The sequence below is a fragment of the Cervus canadensis genome, chromosome 28, assembly GCF_019320065.1.
Source record: "Cervus canadensis isolate Bull #8, Minnesota chromosome 28, ASM1932006v1, whole genome shotgun sequence".
NCBI lineage: Eukaryota > Metazoa > Chordata > Mammalia > Artiodactyla > Cervidae > Cervus > Cervus canadensis.
In genome coordinates this window covers 1,743,463-1,766,122 of record NC_057413.1, presented here as the reverse complement: position 1 = coordinate 1,766,122, position 22,660 = coordinate 1,743,463, and the positions used below count along the sequence as shown (strand labels likewise).

The following is a 22,660-nucleotide window of genomic DNA, read 5'->3' as shown; positions in this document are numbered from 1 at the left end:
CCGCCCCATTCCGCCTCTGCAGTCAGTGACCCAGGAGCCCCGCGGATGCCCCTGCCTAACGCGGCGCTGCTTGGAGGGCCGGGTCGGGTTTGCGCCAGGACAGGGCGATCCCTGCAGGCAGCCGCAGGGCGGGGTCCACCTGTCCTGGGTCTTGCCAGGACCCGTCTGTCCGCTGGGATGCTGACGCTCAGCCCTGCCTGGGGGCCCAGCCTCCCAAGCTTCCGCAGCTGTGCCCCCCTCCTCCTCCAGGGCCCCTCCCTGCTTCCCAGTCTGTCTCCCTGACATAGCTGATGCTCTGCGCATCCCCGAGCCCCTCCGCAGAAGCTGCTGGAGGAACAGGGCGGCAGCTGCGGGCCTGTCTGCGGCTCCCTGCCTGTCTGACCACAGTGCCGCTGTTCCAAGGACAGGAGAGGAAGGGAAGGGCCATCGTGCTGACACCTAGGATGCCAGACCATCACATGCTTCTTTCTCTATCTCCAGTTTTGGGAAGTCATCAGCGATGAGCACGGCATCGACCCCACTGGCAGTTACCATGGCGACAGTGACTTGCAGCTGGAGAGAATCAATGTGTACTACAACGAGGCCGCTGGTGAGGACCCCACGTGCTCGGCCCCCTCTCCTTGTGTTCGGCTCTCTGGCAGCCCCAGTGTAGCAGGAACACACACACACGACAAAGAAAGGCTTCCTGCATGCATTTAAATGTCAGCTGCTCAGAAATACCCTCAGAGCCCCTGAAGTCCCCTGCATGCGGGTCATAACCAGGCGGGCCCTCACCTCCCTTTGTAGAACAGAAACCTCCTCTAATCTCCTCTTTGCCGCTTGCTCGAATTTTCTGGGATGAGCTCTGCCTGGAGAGGCACGGAGAGCAGGGCGTTGTCTGATTGCTCTGCCTGCAGGTCTGAGTCCTGCTCTGTCCCCACAGGTAACAAGTATGTGCCTCGGGCCATCCTCGTGGACCTGGAGCCCGGCACCATGGACTCTGTCAGGTCTGGACCCTTCGGCCAGATCTTTAGGCCTGACAACTTCGTGTTTGGTACGTAGGGGTGATGTGTGGGCCCTGGCTCAGTGGGCCCCCTTCCTCCTGACCCCGTGGGGATCTCTGCTGAGTACCTGGGGGAGGCTGTGTGTCCACAGAGGCCCTGAGTCCCGGCCTCACTGTCCCTGGTCCATGGGCTGTCAGCCTTCTGGCCCCTGTCCACGCGGCTCAAAGGCCAGGGTCAGCCTGCAGAGGCTGCTGCAGCCCTCCCCCTACAGAGCAGAACAAAGAGCGAAGGGAACCTTTCAGCAGCAGCTCACAGGCCACCGGTCATTTCAGAGGACCCGTGACACGGGCAAGCCCTTCAAGGAGCCGAGGCCAAAGGCGCAGGTTGTGAGCAGAAGCTGAGCTGGCCCTCTGACCATGGGCGCCTCCACCCTTCCAGCTCACAGCAATTGATTTATCAATGAGAATTTACAGAAGATTCTTAGTTTTAAACCAGTTGGGCTTTGTTAAACTATTTTCTTAATTAATAACATCATATGAACTAAATGTTTTGTTGTATTAGATCTTCAGTGTTTCTGAGGATCACTGATATATAGAAAACTTTTCTGTAGGTAGAAAGTCTTTCTGAAAAAGAAGGATCTTTCATCTCTAAAACAAATCCAGAGTCAGGAAGATAGAATCTGGAATTCCTTACTGAAGTGTTCGCGTCTGACACTATCCTCTCCCTCTGGCAGGCCAGAGCGGCGCCGGGAACAACTGGGCCAAGGGCCACTACACAGAAGGCGCCGAGCTGGTGGACTCCGTCCTGGACGTGGTCAGGAAGGAGTCCGAGAGCTGTGACTGTCTGCAGGGCTTCCAGCTGACCCACTCGCTGGGGGGCGGCACGGGGTCTGGGATGGGGACCCTCCTCATTAGTAAGATCCGCGAGGAGTACCCCGACCGCATCATGAACACCTTCAGCGTCATGCCCTCGCCCAAGGTGTCGGACACGGTGGTCGAGCCCTACAATGCCACCCTGTCCGTGCACCAGCTGGTCGAAAACACGGATGAGACCTACTCGATCGACAACGAGGCGCTGTACGACATCTGCTTCCGCACCCTGAAACTGACCACCCCCACCTACGGGGACCTCAACCACCTGGTGTCGGCAACCATGAGCGGGGTCACCACCTGCCTGCGCTTCCCGGGCCAGCTCAACGCCGACCTGCGCAAGCTGGCCGTGAACATGGTCCCCTTCCCACGCCTGCACTTCTTCATGCCCGGCTTCGCCCCGCTCACCAGCCGGGGCAGCCAGCAGTACCGGGCGCTGACGGTGCCCGAGCTGACCCAGCAGATGTTCGACTCCAAGAACATGATGGCCGCCTGCGACCCGCGCCACGGCCGCTACCTGACCGTGGCCGCCATCTTCCGGGGCCGCATGTCCATGAAGGAGGTGGACGAGCAGATGCTCAACGTGCAGAACAAGAACAGCAGCTACTTCGTGGAGTGGATCCCCAACAACGTGAAGACGGCCGTGTGCGACATCCCGCCCCGCGGCCTGAAGATGTCGGCCACCTTCATCGGCAACAGCACGGCCATCCAGGAGCTGTTCAAGCGCATCTCGGAGCAGTTCACGGCCATGTTCCGGCGCAAGGCCTTCCTGCACTGGTACACGGGCGAGGGCATGGACGAGATGGAGTTCACCGAGGCCGAGAGCAACATGAACGACCTGGTGTCCGAGTACCAGCAGTACCAGGACGCCACGGCCGACGAGCAGGGCGAGTTCGAGGAGGAGGAGGGCGAGGACGAGGCCTGAGAACTTGTCAGATAAATCGTGCATCCTTAGTGACTTCTGTTGTCCTCAATCAAGCATGGTCTTTCTATTCGTATACTATGGTGCTCAGTTTTGCCTCTGTCAGAAATTCACTGTTGATGTAATAATGTGGAACTCCTCTGGAAATTGCAGTATTGTCTAAGATATCTATACTAATAAAAAAGCATGTGTCCAAGACCTGTGGTCTCTCTTTATTGCAAATAATTTTTATTCTTTCACTAAATGCTTCCTTTCTAAGTATGTGTCTGGGTTTAGTAACTTTTAATAGGATTTTTATTTTCATATTTTTAATTAATAGCTTTTCTGCTCTGTTAGTAAAGACAGGCAAGTGTTGAAAGTGTTAAGTCACTCAGTCGTGTCTAACTCTGCGACCCCACGGACTGCAGCCCCCCCGGCTCCTCTGTTCTTGGGATTTGCCAGGCACGAATACTGGAGTAGGTTGCCATTCACTTTTCCAGGGGATCTTCCCAAACCAGAGATTTAACTTGGGTCTCTCCTGCATTGCAGGTGAATTCTTTACCATCTGAGACACCAGGAAAAGAGAGGCAAGCAAGCAAATTGATCTCCACTGGCCCCACGTATCAGGGACGAGCACCCAGGAGTGTGAAGGTGGAGAGGGGGGAGGGCGCCGTGCTGACCTCCCCGCTTTGCTGTGATCCCAGCAACCCCGTGAACACGTGGGGTCCAGGGCCCTGGGCAGGGGCCGTTTTCAGCTTCCCCATCTCTGTGGACAACGTGGTGACTCCAGAGGCCAGTGCACGCCTGCACCCCTCCCGACAAAGGGCACCGCGCGCATTCAGCTCATCTTAGAGCAGCAGTCGTGAACACTACACATGCTTAACCTCACCTGAAAGGAAAGTAAATCATGACAGGCATTTATTTAAGGCAATGGAAGAAAATCACAGTATGAAAACATCAGAGTCAAGCTCTGTAGCTATGAAAGAGGATGCTATGTCCTCTGGTACTGGATTAGGAGTCGTCTGGGGGGAAGCACAGGGAGCCTGGTAGGCCGGTGAGCTGAGGGCTGACCCGCGGGCCCAGACCTCACCAGACCACGCGTCCTGGGACATGGTCACCGGAGGAAGTCTTCCGCTAACTTGTTGAATTCGTCTGCAAAGCGTAAATGCAGGTTGTGCTTGCCTTCTGGCATCAGATGGAACCTGCAGGAAATGCTGACAATTAGCGGTGCATCATTAGAAACCCGCCGCCCGCCCTGACATTTCACGAACACCTCACTGGGCAACTGCCCCGTTTTCTTTTCCCTGCGACCTCCATCAGGGGAGAGTGTGAGGTCCATCTTAAGGCGTGGTCCCAGAAGAGAGACTCGGGAGTGAGAGCCCGAGGCTGCCTTAGCAGGGAAGGGGCGCACGCGCTGCACCCGGAGCTGAATCAGGTGAGGAGTGGTTTGACTGGAAACCTGACTGAGAGGCGCGCATGCAATCTGGTGGTTACCGAAGGGAAAAAGCGTCTTAAATCAGACTGGTTTTAAGAGAGGATTGGAAAGACGGTAAACAATACAAAGTGTCCAGCATCCACTGAACTGGAGCTCCCTGGAGTGTCTGGGTGGTGGGAAAACCCATCAGAAGGCGCCGCCCGAGCAGGCCGCGCTGAGTGCTGGAGGACTGGGTAAGTCTGCCCACGGCCGGCCCCACGCAGGGCAGTGCCCCCTGAGGCTGGGGGTGGGGGGCGGCCGGAGCCCCCACCGGCCACACCCTGGATCTGCGGCCGTCAGGACACCCTGCCCGCCTCGGGAGGCGCTTCCTTTCAGGGGGGCTCCTCAGATGTGGATGGCCTGCACTGTCTTTCATAAAGGCAGGCTTCTCTGAGGCCTAAACTGCATTACTGCCTCTAACAGTGCGGACACAGTGAGTCTTAAACAGAGGCTCCAGGGTACACCTGCAGCTCTGACTTGCTCTGGCTACTGTCAGTGGATGTTAAAAAGGGCTGTATTCAGGCAGAATGCCAGTTACCACATCGCCTGCTTCTCTGCATTCCACAGCAGGGGGCTGGGAGCTCCAGGACTTCAGTGAATGTCAGGGAAGACTCGTGGGTTGCGGGCAGTGGGGAGGCTCGGAACAGAGCTGTCCCTGGGCAATGCTGGGTCTCTGGCAACTGAGCACATGGGGCAGGGGGGTGAGGGGGTATCCAGGCTGTCAAGATCGCCGGCTTGCAAGGAGGGTCTGCGGTCGGTGTCTTTCTGAGCCCCCGGGGAAGGTTAGTGATGCCATCAGCAGTAGCCGAGGCCTTCTGTGCTGCTCCAGTCAAGGTCAGTGCTGCTCCTAAGAGGACGAGCTGTCCTCTAGACGGATGGGGCTCGCAGGAGGCTCACAGCCTCCATCCTCAAGGGACAGAAAGAGCCAGCCACCGAGCGTGCTGGCAGGCAAGGGGGCACCACTGGGCCACCCCAGGTCTCCCAGTGTGGACCGAGCTAGACCTTGACGTGGAGCCCCGCTTTGAGGGGGCCAGCCCTCTTCCGTCCTTTGTGGAGACTCCCAAGCAGGCCTGAGGGCACCATGCCAGTGACCGCCCGCCGCGATCCCCATGGCCGTCTCGGGCCCTGACCACCTATGCCCACACCAGCGTCCCGTCCACAAAGGCGGGTGCTCTGTGCTGAGTCCCTGTTCGTCTCGGCTGTGCCCGTACGGCCCCCTTCATTCCACAAGAAGAGAGCGGTGGGGGCGGGGGCTGGTACTAACCACTGAGCCCATCTAGGAAACGGACACAGAAGCACGCACGACTGTTTCTGGGCGCGGTTCTAGGAGACAAAGGCATTTGTTTTGTACCTGGTATCTATTTGCAGGTAAAACCTTTGAGGGGACAGACTGTGTTTCTGGCAAGGAAATGAAGCCCCAAGTTCATGGGAAGCACCCTGCACTTAAGTGGCTCCCTAGGGGTCAGGCGGCCTGTGAGCACAGTCAGAGGAGGACCTTCGTGCTCCAGGAATCGACCTTCCTTCTGTGGGTCCAAAATGAACCGCCATGTTTTAGCTTCTTGCCCAACCTACAAGGCTTCCTTGGCAGTGGAAGGGCGCACGCGTAATATGCCAGCCAGTTTCAGACAATCATCGCAGCAACACTTTCCTCTCGACTCAACTGTTCCAAAGAATCCTGCTCTGAGAAAACGACCTTCCCATAAACGAATGTACTGAAACCACGAACATCTGAACGGTAAGGGAATATTTTTCTCCCATACTGATGTATTCAGTTGCTAGGAGATGGGTCTGGAACAGAATTCCTAAATTAAACTTTCTTGCAGACTTTTATTGAACCTGGCTCTCTAAAGGAACACACGTCGTTTATCATGAGTGTCAGTGTGCAAAAACTTGTCGTTTCTGAAGAGAGAAGACACTTAACCAGGTCAGAAAGTATGTGATTCAGGCCTCTCACCATCACATTAAAATAAGAGCATGTCTGTGAGAGGCAGCTGTGTTGGGGAAGGGAAGCAATATATTAAGAGGAAAAAAAAAAAGATCCAGGACTTGTCATTTATTAGCTATGTAACTTTGGAAGATGACCTAACATGTCTCAGCCTTGATTTTACCCCATCTGTAAAATGGGGACAATATTTTTTTCCATGATTTTGCTGTAAAGTATAATTAGATATTATAGTAAAATAAGATGCCTTCTGAAATATGAAATGCTGTTTGGAAACAGAAATTATACAAGTTTATACTAATGATATTTTATTGCAGAATAATAAGCATGTTTCCCACATTTAAAAACTGTTTGTTAAAAAAATCTGTTTGTTAAAATCTCTTGGGGAATAAAGCGCACGATTAGGAAGTGGAGGGCCTGTGTCTGAGTCTGCTCCTGGCTCGGGGGCCGTCCAGGCAGGCTGGCCTGCTGTGGGCGCTGGGAGTGGCTCACGCTGGGGAGGAGGAGGATGTCCTTAGGCCACTTAGGATGAGGCCACTTTCAGAAGAATTCTATACAACCCCAAAGACGGCCGGGGGAATGACAACAGCGTCTCTGGAGTGAACCGCAGGCTCTCAACGCGTCAAGGCTCCCTGGGTGTTAATTGTGAGCCACGACCTCCCGGCCAGACCTTACTTTCTCCTTCAGGATGTGCATCACTGCACATCGGGGAAACATCAGGTTTATTCAACACGGAATTTTCATCTTGAAGTAAGTACCAGCAGAAGCTGGCTCTCACATCAGCTCGAGGATTTAAACGATAAATTCTGCTCCATACAGAAATGATCGAGACTGAAGACCAGACTCCGCTGACACGTCTCGTTAGGCTTGCCAGCGTGCCTGGGGCCGGTGGGCAGACCCTGCTCCCCTGTGGTTCTGAGGAACGGGTTCTCCTCTGATGTGTACATGTTTAAGGCTTAATGTGAAAAGTGTACAACATAATTTTAAGCAGGAAAAAAGCAGGAATCAAAGCTGAAGACAGAACACGACTGTATCTATGTTAAAAAATACTAGAAAAGCAGAACACACAAAAGTGCTAGTGAGGGAAGTATTTAAGTGGACGGCAAGCGGCAGGCGATTTGCTTCCCTGATTTGATTTTACGGACTTGCTGGGCAGGTGGTGATTTTACAGTGAGAGCTTCCGAGGGGTGGACGGCTGTTTGGGTTGGTGCCACCAGGGCAGGAGCTCCCAATCCTGCTGCCAAGACCCAGGGCACCTGGGCCCCTCTGTTCCCAAACGGGGCGGGGTACACCCTGAAAGCCCAGCCCTCAGCCTTCGCCTCCTGCAGCGCCTCCCCTTTGCCTCCCAAGGCCCTGGCGCAGAGCGCTGGCTGCAGCCGGACTCACCGTGACCCTCTCACGTGTCTGTGTAAGAAGTCGGCATGGAAACGTGGGACCAGAGGATCCTTCTCGCCGTGCACGATTAAGGTGGGGCACTCGACCAGGGGGAGCAGGTCCCGACAGATGCTCCCTGCAAGACACAAGACAGCTCTCCTGAGGCCCGGGGCGGACCCCCACCCCCGCCAGCATTTGGCCTGGATCAGACGGCCTGAGTGCTTCCAGCTCCGCCAGTCTCCAGGTTTCCCTCTCCTGGCCTTTTTCCTTTAAGCTCTACTAGTGAACAAAGAGTCCTGGCTGATTTAGATTCATAATTCATATAAAACAGCAGTTAAACAAAAAAACCTGCAAGTCTTCGTATTACAGGGGGCATCTGAAAAGCTTCTCCCTTGAAATACAGGGGCCCCCGCTGGCCCTCCAAGTCCGTGTTCCTCACGGCGAAGCCACAGCTTCAGTAGGACGGAAGCTGCCTTCCACCCAGACTGCCCCCCGCCCACCCTGGGGAGACCCCAGGCCCTGCCCGGAGGGATGACAGCGTTCCTGGGCAGCAAGGCACAGGCTGGGCTCCGGGTCCTGACCTGCTGTTTCCCTGAATCCACTTGGACGGCAGCCATGTAGCCAGGCCAGAGCACACACCCGGGCCTGTCTGACACCAAACCCACGACGCATCCCTACGCTACGCTGAGCGGCCGCAACCCCGAGGACTGGACAAGGGCCACAGTCCACGGAACCGGCCCCGCAGGGAGAGAGGTCGTTAACTGTCAGCCTTGCAGTAAGATGATTCCTGCGGTGCTGGATTCTCCGTGACGCCTTCTCCCTCCCTTTCTCTTTTGCAGTAGACCTCCTTCTTGAGAGTTTCAGGTTTATGGCAGAATCGCGAGGCAGGCACGGGCACACGCCCTGTCTCCCGCCGCCCCCGTCACCAACGCCCCATCAGACATCTGTTACAGCAGACACGTCGCCACCACCCCGCGTCCGCGGTTCTCACGCCGTGGGTTTGGACAAACGCAGGATGACACGGATACGGCACAGTGATACTACACAGAGAGCTTTCACTGCCCTGAATTTCCTCTGTGTGGCTGTTCTAAGAGGTGTGTAGTGGGATCTCGCTGTTTGGCCTGTATTTTAATCAGGCTGTTTTCTTACTGTTCAGTTTTAAGAGTTTTTTTGCAGGGACTTCCCTGACGGTCCAGAGGTTAGGACTCTGCGCCTCCACTGCAGGGGAGTTCCATCCCAGGTCGGGGAACGAAGACCCCACAAGCCTCGAGCCCTGGACCCCCGTCCTTTGGGAAATAGTCACTCCTGTCTGTGGCTTGTCTTTCCAGCCTCCTGAAACATATTTCAGCCCCGTTTCTATGGGTGGACACTGAACAGGATATACTTGTTTTGAACTTATGGCAACAAAGTAACATTTCCAAATGTCCTTCTTATTATGAAAGTTCTGACTCTGATGGATGACTCATTCTGGAAATGACTACTGGGGAGACAAAACTGGGCCCTGAATCATAACTGTTTGGTAACTTGATGTGTTTCAAGGTCAGATCCCACCTACTCTCTATTCTTTTGGCAATTAGAAAAATGAGAGCTTAGAAATGAAACCAGCTCTAAGAACAGACTTTAATTCAGGGCTTCTCTGAAGGGTGCCAGTTCTTGTTATCGGAACACACCTGTCACGGCTGAAACGACACAGCTTAGCTCGGAAGACAGGAAAGGGCTGAATCCCTTTTCCTCATCCTGACTCCACTGGGGCCGAAGGTTGTGACAGAGACCCCCCTCTCCTGCCGGGTAACAGGCGGCAGTGGGCTGATGTCTCTAGATGTGAAAAGGGGGAAGTCTACCTTGCCATTGTTTGTTTTTGAGCGACCATCCTGGAGTTAGAAGAGTGTGTGAGACTTCTGGAGACAAAGGGGAAAAGACTAGTGTGCTACGAGAGTCAACAATGTGAACTTTGTACACACGTCTGTCTCTGATGCCAGGAGGGTGTGCGGCACAAGAACTTGCCTTTGTACACAATCACCTTCTGTTCACGCGTGAGTGTGGAAGGATGGTGGGCGAGTGTGTCAATCCCTAAGGGATTCGCGAGCATTAGGGGGACTCGGCCTCTCTAACCGGCAAAGGGACCGTTAAGTGGCTTGTGTGACCTACCGTCTGGAAGATGCTTAAATTGCTCTATGCCATCCACCCACTTTTCACAGGTTCTGGCAAAGTAGTCGAACCCATAGAGGGCTTCCAGAGGTTTTCTCGTCCTCTCACTCCACTTAGAAACATCCCGGATACCTGGAAGACAGACAGACGTGTGGGCAAGGATGGGTTTAGCCTCAGACTAGAGCTCATCTGTGAAAACTCCAAGCGCGGTGCAGCTGGAGCCGTGGCGCTGGCTGCCTGTCGGTGGGCACAGCTGCCCGTCCCCGTGTGGCTCGCCAGGCTTCACCCCGGTCGGCCGGGCCTTCCCTGACCCCCCGCGTCACTGCCCAGCATGGTCGCTTGCACTGGCTTCTGCAGCCGCGGTGAATGCTGAGCGCTGTGTCAGGGTTCCACTGTGTTCTGTCCCCCATGGCGGCCCTTGGGCAGCAGCAGATTCTGACTGAGGGAATGAAATCAGATCTAAAATAATGGCTTCCACTAAAGGTATAAGACAGAAGCGGATATTCCCCTAACTGGGGTCATCAGCGTAAAAATGACATTACTTATAACAGAGATTTTCTGAATTGCATTTACACACACTGAGAAATGCATAAACATCATTTGCTCCAAGTTCTACCACTGGAGAAACTGTAACTACGAACTACAAGCTGTCTCACAGGTGACTCTCTGATGGGAAAGGCGACGATGGCTTCAGAATGGATAAGCGAATTCAATCCCTTAGCCCAGTTTCTCCATTTTTCTGTAAAACACGGTGACTGTGGAGATTCTGAAGCTCCGGAGCACAGTGAACAGGGCTCACCCAGCACCCCGGGTGCAGAGCTCTGCCTGCATGACCTGCCCTGCAGACAGGACGGCGGGACTCACGTGGCGCGCTGCGGAGCAGGGGCCGGGACAGGGCCAGGCACCCGAGGCCCAGCACGCGCGGGGTGAGTGGACACAACTGAGAGGCAGGGACGGCTCGAACTGCTGTCCGGGGCGGGGCGACCCGACAGAGACAACGCCCGCCGTTCTGCTGCTCCTCAGGATGGAGGAGATGGGCCTCCAGGGTTGAGTCCAGAGGCTGAGGACGCAGAACTGCCCTGGGCAGAACTGAGGAGACTTCGGATGGGAGGGGGCGATGTAGAGAAGCAGCCTGAGGTCCCGGAAGGAGGAGCGAGTGAAGTGGAGAAAGACTGGGAGGGGAGCAGGTGGTGGAGGAGGAGGGCGGGGAGGGGAGAGGGGGAGAACGCTGGGGAGGACTGGAAGGGGAGAATGCGTGGTGGAGGAGGAGGGCGGGGAGGGGGAGGGGGGAGAGCGAGCTGGAGGAGGATGGGAAGAGGAGAGTGGGGAGGGGAGAGTCAGCGGTGGAGGAGGACAAGGAAGGGGAGAGTGCTTGGTGTAGGAGGAAGGCGGGGAGGGGGAGAGGGGGAGAGCGAGCTGGGGGAGGACGCGAAGGGGAGAGTGCATGGTGGGGCAGGACTGCAAGAGGGGAGCTCGCGGAGCGGGAAGACGAGGAGGAGGGGAGAGCAGGCATGCGGACAGCCAGCCCAGGACCGTGGCTCTGCCCTTGGCCGTGGAGTGGACCACACCCGCTGCAGGCCCTTTTGTGGTGAACAGCTAACTCTGTCATAACATATAATTTCTGCTGCATCGCTGGAGTCTGCAGTAATTGATGAAAACGAGTATGAGCGTGTGTGTGCGTAAAAGACAGGAACCCTGAAAACGCAGCAAAGACTGGTAGGACCACTCCAAGGCAGGGCTGCCCCGAGGGAGAGTGACTGTTCGCTGGGGGAGGGTGGACACGGCTGAACCGGGGCCCCACCTGACACCATCCATGGTTCCCAGGGGCAGCAAGTGGATAGCTCTGAAGGAAAGCATTCTTGATTTATGCTTACCATTTATTTTGTTTGTTTTCAGATTAAGGGTAAGCAATTATTTGCTGCTAATCAGAAAACCACAAAGCAATCAGAATCTTTATAAAGCTAGTGAAACAACTAGAAAATTGAAAGAAAAGCTTAAGAAATTATGCAGAACCCTACACACAGCAACGAGGAGATGGAGATGAACAGGAACAGGGAACTTTGAGACTCAGTCTACAAAGTTCAACCAGTCCCTGGAAGGGCAGGGAGGAAGGGGGAAGGAAGGGGGAGGAAAGGGGGAGGAGGCGGGAAGGAGAGGGAGCAGAAGTAAGTGGTGGACACCCGCTCAGTGAGGAGACCCCTCCCACCCCCCGAAGGAGGGTTTTTTGTGTTTTGTTAAACTCTGACAAACTGGGGAAGGACACGGTTTGGGAGAGGAGGGGCAGCTGTGGGGCGGGGCTGGGGTCACTGGGGCAGGTGCGGCCGCTGGAGGCCCAGCAGCTCCCGAGCTGGCAGCTGGACGCCCTGACCGGGGGCCTGGTGGATGAGCCAGCTGCCTGCACGGGGCCTGGGCAGGGACGCCAGCCTGTCCCCGGCCCCCACGGCGCCAGCCGCATCCACTGGAGCCTCAGCCGGACACAGACAGGCAGTGGCCAGGCCCGTGGGCTGCAGTCTGCCAGCTCTTGCTCTGTGTCTCTGAAGTCCTCACAGATAGCCTGAAGGACAACCTTAGCACGTGTAAACAGCACAAGAGTTCTTCATCAAAACTAAGGTTTCCCACCTGAGTACAACGTTCCCTTCCACACTCAGGGAACCTGAGATGAGGCTGTAAGTAACATTCATGTCAACCCCCCTCCTTCCCAGAAGGTCCCTAGCACAGCAGGAAACGTAAGTACTGACTTCCTGAGTGTCACTTCTGGAAATAGGAAACTTTAAAATGCAGACCAGTTAAAGTGCACAACTTTGCTGAGAAGGCTTCATCCTTGTTAAAGTGCACGACTTTGCTGAGAAGGCTTCATCCTTCCATGACCTGTCAGCACACGCCCAAGCAGCGCCAAGTGGAGGGACCTACCCTGGTAAATCTCCGAGTCCTGCTCGGTCACGTAGGCGTTGGCCCCCCAGATCACCATCTTGCTGACATACGAGGGGTACCGTGCGGCCGCGATGAGGGCTGTTATCCCCCCGTCACTCCACCCCAGCAGAGAGACCTTCTTAAAATTCAGCGTCTGTGACAAACAGCAAAACGCAGAGCACGGTTAGGGCTCCTAGCTGCAGAGAGAGCCTGAGATCAAGAGTGCCTGGGATCGACACAGCTGTGGCGTGTCCGCAGGTGTCAGAGAGCAACCCTGGAGCCCGCCGTCTGTGACATAAACGGCTCCTCTGGGTCTGCTGTGGCGAGAACACGACTTTCACGGATGCCTGAGCGTGTGTACAGCATCCAGTACGGTTCCGAATCGGGAGGGAGCCGCACCTTCAGGGGGCTTAGTATCTCCTGGAAATGGACACGGTGGGAATCAGCTCTCCTTGGTCGTGACAACGTGTGTGTGTCCACACAGGCCTGAGTGAAGATGCTGAGGACAGGTCTGCAGATCAGAGAGGGACTCCTGCGAGCTGCTGGAGGGCTGGGGCCACTGCATCCGGCCAAGTCACTGACTGCAGCGTTGGGAAGAACCGGCTGCAGGACGCCTGGGACAGAGGAGACACAGCGGTGAGGGTGGGGGGCGCTACTGAATCTTTGGGTGAGTTGGCCAGGCTCCAAGAATGCGCTTGACAGGGTGAATGGACAGAGGTTACACCTGAGAGACGCTCCCGAGCAGTTAAGAACTGAATGACTGGGAAGGTAAATTACCAAGTATTAGTCCGAGATATCTGTCGACGGGACTGTAGACTGGTGTGACTCCTGTGGGGTAAACTTTGGCTCCATCCTGCATCTTCCGTCACGCAGGAAGTCATCTCCTAAACGTGCACGGAACTCACACACACACACACCAGGGCAGGCCCACAAAATCCACAGCAGCGCTATTTACAGCAGTAAATAAGGGCCACAGTGTCCACACACAAGTGCTCACTGCGCTTCCTGTGTAATCTCTCTCTCTCTCTCTCACACACACACACACACACACACACACACACACAGCAGCTTAGGAATAATGTATCTACCATCAGAAGACTCGGGAATTAAGACACAGTGTGTCCACACAATGGAATGGATGCAAAGTGCCTGTTACAAACTGAAGTATATCTGTCCTTATTAACCTGGAAGCATCTCTGTGATAAAAGTGTCCAATGAAACAGTAAGCTGGAAAACCATTAGGTATAGAAGGATGCCATCAATACAAAGTGTGTATCTACATACGTCCTAGGACTACCCATAAAGGCAGAGCCTCAAAGCCATGGTAGCAGCATCTCTAAAAACTTTCCTCTTTGTATCGATTTGAACCCTCCTAGTGTCTACAGGAGTTACCCTCCAAGAAACAACAAACAGAAACAAAATAAATGAAGACAGGCCCAGCCTCCTTCCTCCCGGCTCTTCCCCAAGAGACCCACCTTCATCAAATCAATGGCATCTTTTGCGTCTCGCTCAAAGAAGTCCACTGGGAAATCCCGATCGGGGGGTCGGGAGTGTCCGTATCCGCGGGGGTCCCAGGCAACCACCGTGAAGAGCTTCTTATTCAGGTTCTCAATCTGAGGTCCGAAATCTGTCTCTCCACTGCCTGTCAATCAAAGTGGTCATCCGGTTACACTCCAGTCAACGCTGTGATTGCTTCAAACACACTACAGCAAAAACAGAAACAAGGGACGTGATAACTGGGTTCGAGTCAAAATTGCAGCACATTTGTAACCAGCAGAGCAGCCTGGCAGAGAGGGAACCCGGCTTCCTCTCCTGTCGGGGCTCAGGCCTGCCCTGCCTCCCCCTAGCGGCCACTCTGAGGATGCCGCACTTCTTCCCTTGATCCTGTATCACAAATATTCCAGCACGCCTGGTATCTTTTCAGTTTAACTGTCCTTTTTATTTAAAAAAAAAAAAACAAAAACTCATGAAACAGTGTGGAAATAAACCTACTGATACAACGTACTTATGGGTCATTTTTTCTTTTTTTAAAATGACTGTTGCAAATGAGAGAGATCTTAATAGTATCTGTAGACACATTAATGAGATTTGATCCAAATTATTCAAAGCCAAATTCTAAAATCCCAGATGTCTTTTACTAAGCTAATGAGAATAGCCTTGGAGATTTTATTTTCTGGTCATAACTAGAAACCAGAAAATTAAACTAAAACTCTGAAATGATGGAGGGCAGGATGTGGAGGGAATAAATCAGTGTGCTTCACGACAACAGTATGTGAATATTAGCAAGTAGAACAGTGTTCTCAAGCTGGTGGTGGACTTGACTGGCAGGCAGAGTTGCCCAGTGAGGTCCACACAGTGGAAGGCCAGGCTCCCAAGAAGCCCAGCCCAGGGGCAAGGCAGCTTCTCACGTCTAAGCTCTGCCTGGTTTCTATGGACTCACAGCTATGGCCACACCTTGCTTCAGAAACTGGCGATTGTTAGAAAATGTCTTTCAAGATACTGTAGGATCATTTAACATCATCAAGGACCGTCACCTTCCCTGACAAAATGTACCTTCTCAACCCCAGGTAAACCATCCAGAAAACCCAAGCCAAGAACAAACTGGAGTTCAGTGCGAGCCTAGGGCTCTGACCTCGGAGGCTGCTCCTGTGATCCCTGAACTGGGGGGACTCCCAGGGAACCGCCCTGCAGGAGGGGCAGGAGAAGGTGTGAAAGGGCAGCAGTGGGCTCAACACCACTGTCGGAAACAAGACACACGCTTCCTGGCACACACCTGAAGACCAGTGCCAAGAGCGCTAAAACCGTAAAAAAGGACTTTAAAGAGTAGTTACCAATACATGATACCTGAGAGGGAAACACGTCAGCACCGGCTGCCCGTGGGGAGGGGAGTGGGTGCTGGGGGACAGCGGTTCAGGGCAGAGACTTGGTGCTTGATGTTTGAATCAGGTTAATGTTTTACACAAGCAAACATTAAAATTGCCAAAAGCTTTTTATACCAGGATAATGGCAGCAATATTGAACCAATGGCCATCTATGCTGGCAAACTTCATCGCTTTAGCTCGGGATCAACCACTGGAGTAAATGTCCTCCTCTATTACACTAGCTCGAGGCAAAGAGATTACTAAACACTGTCTGGACACAGATGCCGCAACAGCTGCAACCATCAGCTGAGGCTACGTCAACTGGAACCACCAGGTAACTGAAAAATGCTAGCATTTTACTATTAGGATAAAGAAGCAAATCATAAGGAAATAAGTATATGATGAGATTACTTAACTAAATAAAAAATAAAACAGTAACAGAAACCTTAAAATCAAATTTGACATGCTCTGGGATCACTGGAAACTCCCCTCTTGAACTTTCTACACCTAAACTTCTTACCCGCAGGAGGCGATGGTGATCCATCTGGCTTTTACCATGCTCTGTTCACGCCAAACTAATTCTGACCTTCATGTAGGCTGTGAAAGCCCAGCTTTGTTCTTACCTTGACTGAACACATAGTCACACACAACAGGGAGATCAGTCCAACTTTCAGCAGCAGAAGTCTCACATCCTGGAACCCCTCAATTCCAGGCAAACTGGGCCAGCTGGTCACCCACTCATTGCCTGCCTTCCCCCACCCATTCCTTGACTTGTCATCCCCAGGCTGTAGGAAGGGGTTTCCCGGATAGCTCAGCTGAAAAAAAATCCACCTGCAATGCAGGAGACCCTGGTTTGATTCCTGGGTCGGGAAGATCCGCTGGAGAAGGGATAGGCGACCCACTCCAGTGTTCCTGGGCTTCCCTCGTGGCTCAGCTGGTAAAGAATCCACCTGCCATGTGGGAGACCTGGGTTCCATCCCTGGGTTGGGAAGATCCCCTGGAGAAGGGAAAGGCTCCTCACTCGACTATTCTGGCCTGGAGAGTTCCATGGACGGTATAGTCCACGGGGTCGCAGAGAGTCAGACACAAGTGAGCGACTTTCACTTTGAGGCTGCAGGAAACCACACAGTGTGGGACTCCACGGAGAAAAGTGGGTTTTAAAGGAATGAAAACTGCATGAGGTAGGAAGGTATCTTCGGGGCTTCCCTGATGGCTCAGTGGTAAAGAGCCCACCTGCTAATGCAGAAGACACGGGCTCGATCCCTCAGCCGCAAAGATCCCACATGCTGCGGAGCAGCTAAGCTCGTGAACCGAGACTCGAGCCCGTGCCCAGCACCGAGAGAAGCGCCACAGTGAGAAGCCCAAGCGCTGCAACTGGCCAGCAGCCATCGCTCCCTGCATTAGAGAAAAGCCGCCACAGCAGTGAAGACCCAGCACAGCCAGGAATGACTGAGTAAAATTTTAAAAGAAAGGTAGCTTTCTGGATCACCTAAAGTTGACTGCGGCAGATATTACAGAAAGCATCTCAGCAAAGCGCTAAGGCTGCGCATCGAGCCCGGGCATCTGGGACTGGGGGCCGAGCAGAGGGCAGCGTGCCGGGCCCGCCAGGGGAACCTGCGCACCTAGCATCCCCGGGAGCAGCAGGATGGTGCGCTCTCCGTCTCCGGTGCGCAGGTAGTGCAGGTGGACGCCGTTCACCGCCGCCTTGGCAGAGGTCACGGAGGAGCTGCAAGAGAGGAGCCCCGACCCCAGAGGTGACTGAGCTTGCGCGCCAGCCAGCCCCAGCACCCTCCCCGGCCCCTGGTCACCCGGCTTCGCGCTTCAGTTTCCCAAAGGAAAGGGCGGGCCACTGCAGCACCAACTCCGGGCCCACCCACGGGAGCACTGATGTCAACGGGCCCACAGCCCCGCAGTGCTCCCACCGCAGTGCTCCCACCGTGGTGGGAGGCCAGGTGGGCGGGGCACCGGCACAGAGCCTGCAGCCCCTGGTCGAGGCCCGGGCAGGTCCAGAGGAGCCACCCGGACCTTTGGCTGCACAGGCAGCAATCTCAAGGGTGACGCCGGTCGTGGGGTCCACAGGCTGACCTTCTGGCCCCTGGCCTCTCTGTTCTCTAGGCAGCCGCACAAGCGCCCTGGTCAAGAATGCCTGTCTGCTCGTATGTGGCCAGATCTGTTTGTAAGATGCTGAGATGTCTGCACTGACTGTCAAGTAGCCAGTCTGTGTCTATAGAGTCCCACGCCCCGCCCCCTTCTTGGCCCAAGACAGCCCACGCTGCAGCATCTAACCATGTCGTCCTGGGGGCCCTGCGCAGGGCAACCCCCTCAGCGACTGTCCCAGAAGCTCCAGGACCTGGACCTGGACCACGGAACCGGGACACCCAGCAACAGCGCACACTCGGCCCGGCCTCAGGCTCTGAGAGCCTCCCAGCAGCCCCTCAGACGGCCGGGTGACACGCAGGAGGGACATGAAGGCATACCAGGACAGATGCTGGCAGGCGCAGCGAGTCAAAGAACACACAGACCTGGGTGGTAGTAAGGCTGACCTAACTACAGGCTCATGATCCACAGAAGTGTCACAGGAGGGGTAATAACAGGACCCTTGAGCCGGGTCGTGTCTCAGGGACCCTGCTGTTACTTGTTATTAATATCCTGCATCCCTGGACGGCTCCAGGACAAGATAAAACCGCCTGATGCTCTACTCCTAGAGTCAACTCAGAGACCAGGGTTTATAGACGTTTCCTTTGCCCCCAGCCATCTGCAGAGAGGCGTCTGCACACCCTCAGGGAGGGGAGGGTGGTGACAGGAGAGAAGCGGTCAGACTCCTGTCCAGCACGGGAACAGGCGGCTCCCCAGACAGACACCCGGCGCTTGCTCAGCTCACAGACTGCTCCTGCTACTCGTCGGGCCTGCAAGGTTCTCCAGGGCCCCTGCCTTGCAGCGTGAGGGACGTCTTGTAAAGGCGTTCTGCACCGGGAAGGCATCACATATGAGGCACCCCCGCCATCTCTCGCTATCTCCGAGCCCAGGGCTTTCACGACCTGGAGTTGCGGGCTCTCAGGCCTGGGAGCCAGCCGCCTGGGGCCTGGCTCACACTGACTTCCCTTTTGTGGTCTGTCTGATGTCTCTCCTGCCAAAAGCCTCTCACTTGCCTGTGCCTTGCCCTATCTGTAGATTCCCCAATGCATAAGCACACAGATAAAACCAGGCCGTCTAGACCTGGGCGTGATGGGCGCTAGGTGTCACAGGAGGGTTGTGGAGGCAGAGGACTTTGAGGGTGGTCTCAGAGATGAGAGGCCCCGTGGGGGTTGGAGAGAGGCACCTGGAGAAGAGTGGAGAAGTGACTTTTGAGATGAAATTCCAAGATGGGTAAAATGCTGGAGACAAAATGGGGTGGGGAGGGTGCTTCTAGAACTCGGACCCTCAAGGGCCCGGGAGTCAGGGACATACCTGGGGGAAGGCAGGTCAGGTGGGGCCGGCAGTAGTGTGGGCACAGAGGAGCAAAGGTCAGGCTAGATGGCAACAGGCTTGCGGCTGCGCTGTCAGGGCAGGGAGCACGCCTGGGGCTTTGTCACCGCTGCTGGGACCTGCCCTTGTCACTTCAGCCGGCCCCCGGGGCAATGGAGGCTCCCAGAACCTCGCCTCCATCTCCAGGCTGGAGAAACGGGACAGAAAACTGGACAAAAGCAAATTAACTTAAAAAGAAAAAAGTTTCCTTTTAAAAAATATTTACTGAATGACTTTCCACATCAATACACTTGAAATGAGTGTTGCATTCTCCCTCCAGATTATCAAAGGGCTCTTGGATGGTGGTCAGGCCCCTGAAAAAGCTAGAAAACTTAAAAGAACAAGAACGAACCTCTTTCTCTTGGGCTTTGCTCCTCCAGCACTTTCTCCCTCCTATTAATCGCTTCTCTAACCCGGGTGTTCTTAAGCAGGTGTGTTCATTAGAATCACCTGAGGAGTTAAAGCTACACTTGCCCAGGGCAATCCCGGGAGACCCACCGGTGACTCTGGCGTAGAGCCCCGGCACATGCTTTCTGAGACACTGCTGTGTTATTCACCCATTCATGTACATCCAGAACCCAGACTGTGTGCTGGGCACCCCATGTTGCCTAGGGGCTGGCAGAGAAGACCAGTCTGTCAACTACTGATATTCTGACAGAAGCTGCGGAGACAGGAGACCCTGGGGTGCGCACAGCAGATACAGGTTCATGGCTTCCGTACCCCAACATACCTGCCCACTCAGCCCCCTTGTGAATGAGACCACTTCCTGCCCCCACATACCCTGGGTGGGGGTCGCAAGCTTAATTTGAATCTTCTGGCAAACCTTTACATCTCCAGAGGCCCAGGCTGCACTAAATGAAAATCTCTGGGATGGGATCTAGGCATCTGCATTTTTTAAATTCCCCAAGAGAATCCAATAGACAACCAAGGATAAGAAAGGTTATACTGAATTCATTTTGGAGAACAAAAAAATTCAGTCTCCTTTTTAAACACAGTCTGGAAAGCCATCCATCTCATATCTGTCCCGTCCCTCCTTCTGGTAGGCTGGACGAACAAGTCTGTGTGTGTGTGGCGGGGGGTGGGGGCACGGGGCAGGAGCGATAGCGCAGCAAACCCCCTCAACGAGGGAGAGATGACCGCAGGGCCGGCAAGAACAGAACAGTTTGGGGCAGTACCTACAGTAGAACTGGTCAGTGTATTAAATTTAAACGAGGTAATGTCCTCGGATGATGCACATTAGACTTTGCCTAATTTTACCACTGAGGAAGCTGAGTGTTAAGACTTTAGGTAACCGGCCCCAGTCACCCCGCTTGCAATTTGCAAAGTCGAAGTGAGCACCTGAATGTCACACTCTGCTCAGAAATAAAAACAGGAGCCACCTCATAAGATACGTCCTCATTTTGAGAGTCCAACATATTCTCTGTACCTTGTATGTTCAGCTATTTCTTTTGCATATTTTTTTCTATTCATTTATTTTTTAAAAATTAATTTATTTTAATTGGAGGCTAATTACTTTACAATATTGTAGTGGTTTTTGCCATACATTGACATGAATCAGCCATGGGTTGTATATTTTTTTTCTAAAGGGACTGTTAGCTACAATGAAGTATTAGCAACATAGACATGAATTTTGATGAGTTATTTTTATACCTTTCATACATTATGTTATTATCTAGATAGTCATATTTGTATTATTAATTGTAACTGCTAATTACTTAGTATGGGGGATTCCCAGGTGGCACAGACGTAAAGAATCTGCCTGCCAATGCAGGAGACGAAAGAGATGCAGGTTCGATCCCTGGGTTGGGAAGATTCCCTGGAGCAGGAAATGGCAACCCACTCCAGTATTCTTGCCTGGAGAATCCCATGGACAGGGGAGCCTGACAGGCTACAGTCCACGGGGTTGCAAACAGCTGGACATGACTGAGTGCCCAGGCCTTTAAAATTCACTGTCTCAAATCCTTAGGACAATTCTGCAAGGCGTGAGGCTCAGAGAGGTTACATAACTTGACTGTGTACATGCTTTTTCTGTAATGGCACTGCCAAATAGTCCCCTGCAGGGCCAGACACCAGGCCGGCACTCACCGTGACTGCTGGACAGAGGCTGGGGCAGGTGCCAGGGGCAGGCACTGTCTCTTCCCCTCAGGTAGAGTATCCCCAGATTGAACCGGAAAACATCTGTCTTCAGGTGGGCTGTTAGGCTTCCTTAAGTTATTACTACTGTAACTGCACATAACATACAACTTCAGGTAGAAAAGGCTTGGGGTGGAAGAGGGCGGACGCACAGAGAAGCTTTTGGAACACAACTCAATCGTGGGTTGGGGCACCACCTCTCTGAAGCCATGGTCTTAGAGGAGTGCGCTCCCCTACTTACACAAGCTGCACTCTTGTTTCAGGATTAATCAACACACTGCATGTTTGGCCCATCACAGGTCAGATCAATTTCAACTGCATTTACAAAATGGCGGTTCAAAATCCAGAGAAACCTGTTTCCCAGGGATATTTTAGAATGAATGATCTGCACTGCTAAGTGGATGAGGCTTTCTTGCAACCATTAACCAACAGTAACAGATACTGGTGCTATCACAATAACCTCATTTCAATTCCTTTCTGTAAACAGGAAACCGGATAGACAGGCATTTTTCAGTGGACTTACAGAGGCTGCAGACACTGACATTATTTTCCCATCTGTATGAAAACAGTTCTGAAAATCTTAATAGACCTAAAATGGTAGCAAAATAAAATCCTAAACTCAAGACCCAAAGAATCACAATACGAAAGCGGAAAGCTGGTCAGACTGCTCCTTACACCTTCGGAATGGATGCCTCCCCATCAGGTACAGCGCAGCTCTGAAGGCCAAGTACCCGCCGAGCTAGTGCGCACACACCTTCCTCGTCAAGAGCGGAACTGACTCGCCGGCAGTGAGCGGCGACCACCCGCGCGCGCCCCCATGACCGGCCACTATCACTTGGAACCAAGGGCGCCCACTTTGGGACTGGGGGTCAGAAGTTAATCCAGGGGCTGTCTTCTCTCAAGGTATGTGCAGGTGGTAAGAGGAGAGAAAGGCAGACTCTCGGGCGTCTCCACGGCCTGCACCCCTCGGGGAGCCGGGCCCAGGAACCCGCATCCCCCGATCCCGGGTGGGTCTCCCGCACGTCCCAGCTCGAGGTCCAGCCCGCGGCTCCGAGAGCTGACGGGGCGCGAACACTGCAGGCTGGCTCAGGAGCCAGGGTCCGGGGTTCAAGCGCGCCTCCTCCCTGGCCTCCGTCCGCACGGCCGCCCCGAGGCCGAGCGCAGCGCCCCCTCAGCCGCGCCCGGGTCACGACTTGACGGGCGAGGGGTCGGCGAGGCGGCGACCACTCGCGGCCCCGTCCCGGCCGCTGGCCCCTGCCCCCTTCCCGCCGCCCCGAGCGCGCGGACGAGGATACGGGGGCCCCTGGAGGGGAGCGGCGTCATTACCCGAACGCGGCGACGGGCCTGACCCGGGGCACTTGGATCCCGGGCTTCAGCGCTGAGAGCAGGAGCCTCAGCCGCCGCGCGGCCCGACCACCCAGCGATACCGCCATAGTGGGTGCGTGTGACGGCCCGGGGAGTGCGCATGCGCCGCGTCTCCCTGCAGCCCTGAGCGCGCATCGCCCCGAGCACGCATGCGCCGGGACGCAGGTCTCCCCGAGCCCGCCCCCATCCGCCCCAA

General features: G+C 54.5%; 3 protein-coding genes and 1 long non-coding RNA gene across 7 annotated transcripts in view; 2 read left to right on the top strand and 2 right to left on the bottom strand.

Moving 5' to 3' along the window:
• The window catches only part of LOC122430098 (tubulin beta-2A chain), a 4,028-nt gene extending 1,056 nt beyond the window's left edge, over positions 1–2,972 (top strand). The window contains exons 2-4 of the mRNA XM_043450897.1: positions 481–589; positions 923–1,033; positions 1,717–2,972. Coding sequence (XP_043306832.1) covers positions 481–589; positions 923–1,033; positions 1,717–2,777 — 1,281 coding nt within the window. The 3' untranslated portion in view covers positions 2,778–2,972. The remainder of the gene's footprint in view (positions 1–480; positions 590–922; positions 1,034–1,716) is intronic.
• Positions 2,973–3,649: 677 nt separating this feature from the next.
• On the bottom strand, positions 3,650–22,594 carry BPHL (biphenyl hydrolase like). 4 transcript variants are annotated; one of them, XM_043450901.1, is made up of 8 exons: positions 22,426–22,589; positions 21,052–21,192; positions 17,085–17,188; positions 14,077–14,243; positions 12,602–12,755; positions 9,692–9,823; positions 7,556–7,679; positions 3,650–3,955 (listed from the first exon to the last, which is right to left on the bottom strand). In XM_043450901.1, the coding sequence occupies exons 1-8, from the start codon at positions 22,530–22,532 to the stop codon at positions 3,868–3,870; spliced, it is 1,017 nt and encodes a 338-aa protein (XP_043306836.1). In that variant the 5' UTR covers positions 22,533–22,589; the 3' UTR covers positions 3,650–3,867. The 4 variants fall into 4 exon arrangements, with proteins under 4 accessions (XP_043306836.1, XP_043306838.1, XP_043306835.1 ...); XM_043450900.1 differs by lacking the exon at positions 3,650–3,955 and adding an exon at positions 6,582–7,124 and having other exon boundaries at positions 22,426–22,594; XM_043450903.1 differs by lacking the exon at positions 21,052–21,192 and having other exon boundaries at positions 22,426–22,584.
• Positions 4,773–6,582, top strand: LOC122430104. The gene is made up of 2 exons (XR_006266231.1): positions 4,773–5,061; positions 5,596–6,582. It is a non-coding gene; the product is annotated as an uncharacterized LOC122430104 (long non-coding RNA).
• Positions 9,855–12,589, bottom strand: LOC122430100 (vegetative cell wall protein gp1-like). The gene is made up of 2 exons (XM_043450899.1): positions 11,194–12,589; positions 9,855–11,159 (listed from the first exon to the last, which is right to left on the bottom strand). The coding sequence occupies exons 1-2, from the start codon at positions 11,566–11,568 to the stop codon at positions 10,401–10,403; spliced, it is 1,134 nt and encodes a 377-aa protein (XP_043306834.1). The 5' UTR covers positions 11,569–12,589; the 3' UTR covers positions 9,855–10,400.
• Positions 22,595–22,660: the final 66 nt, after the last annotated feature.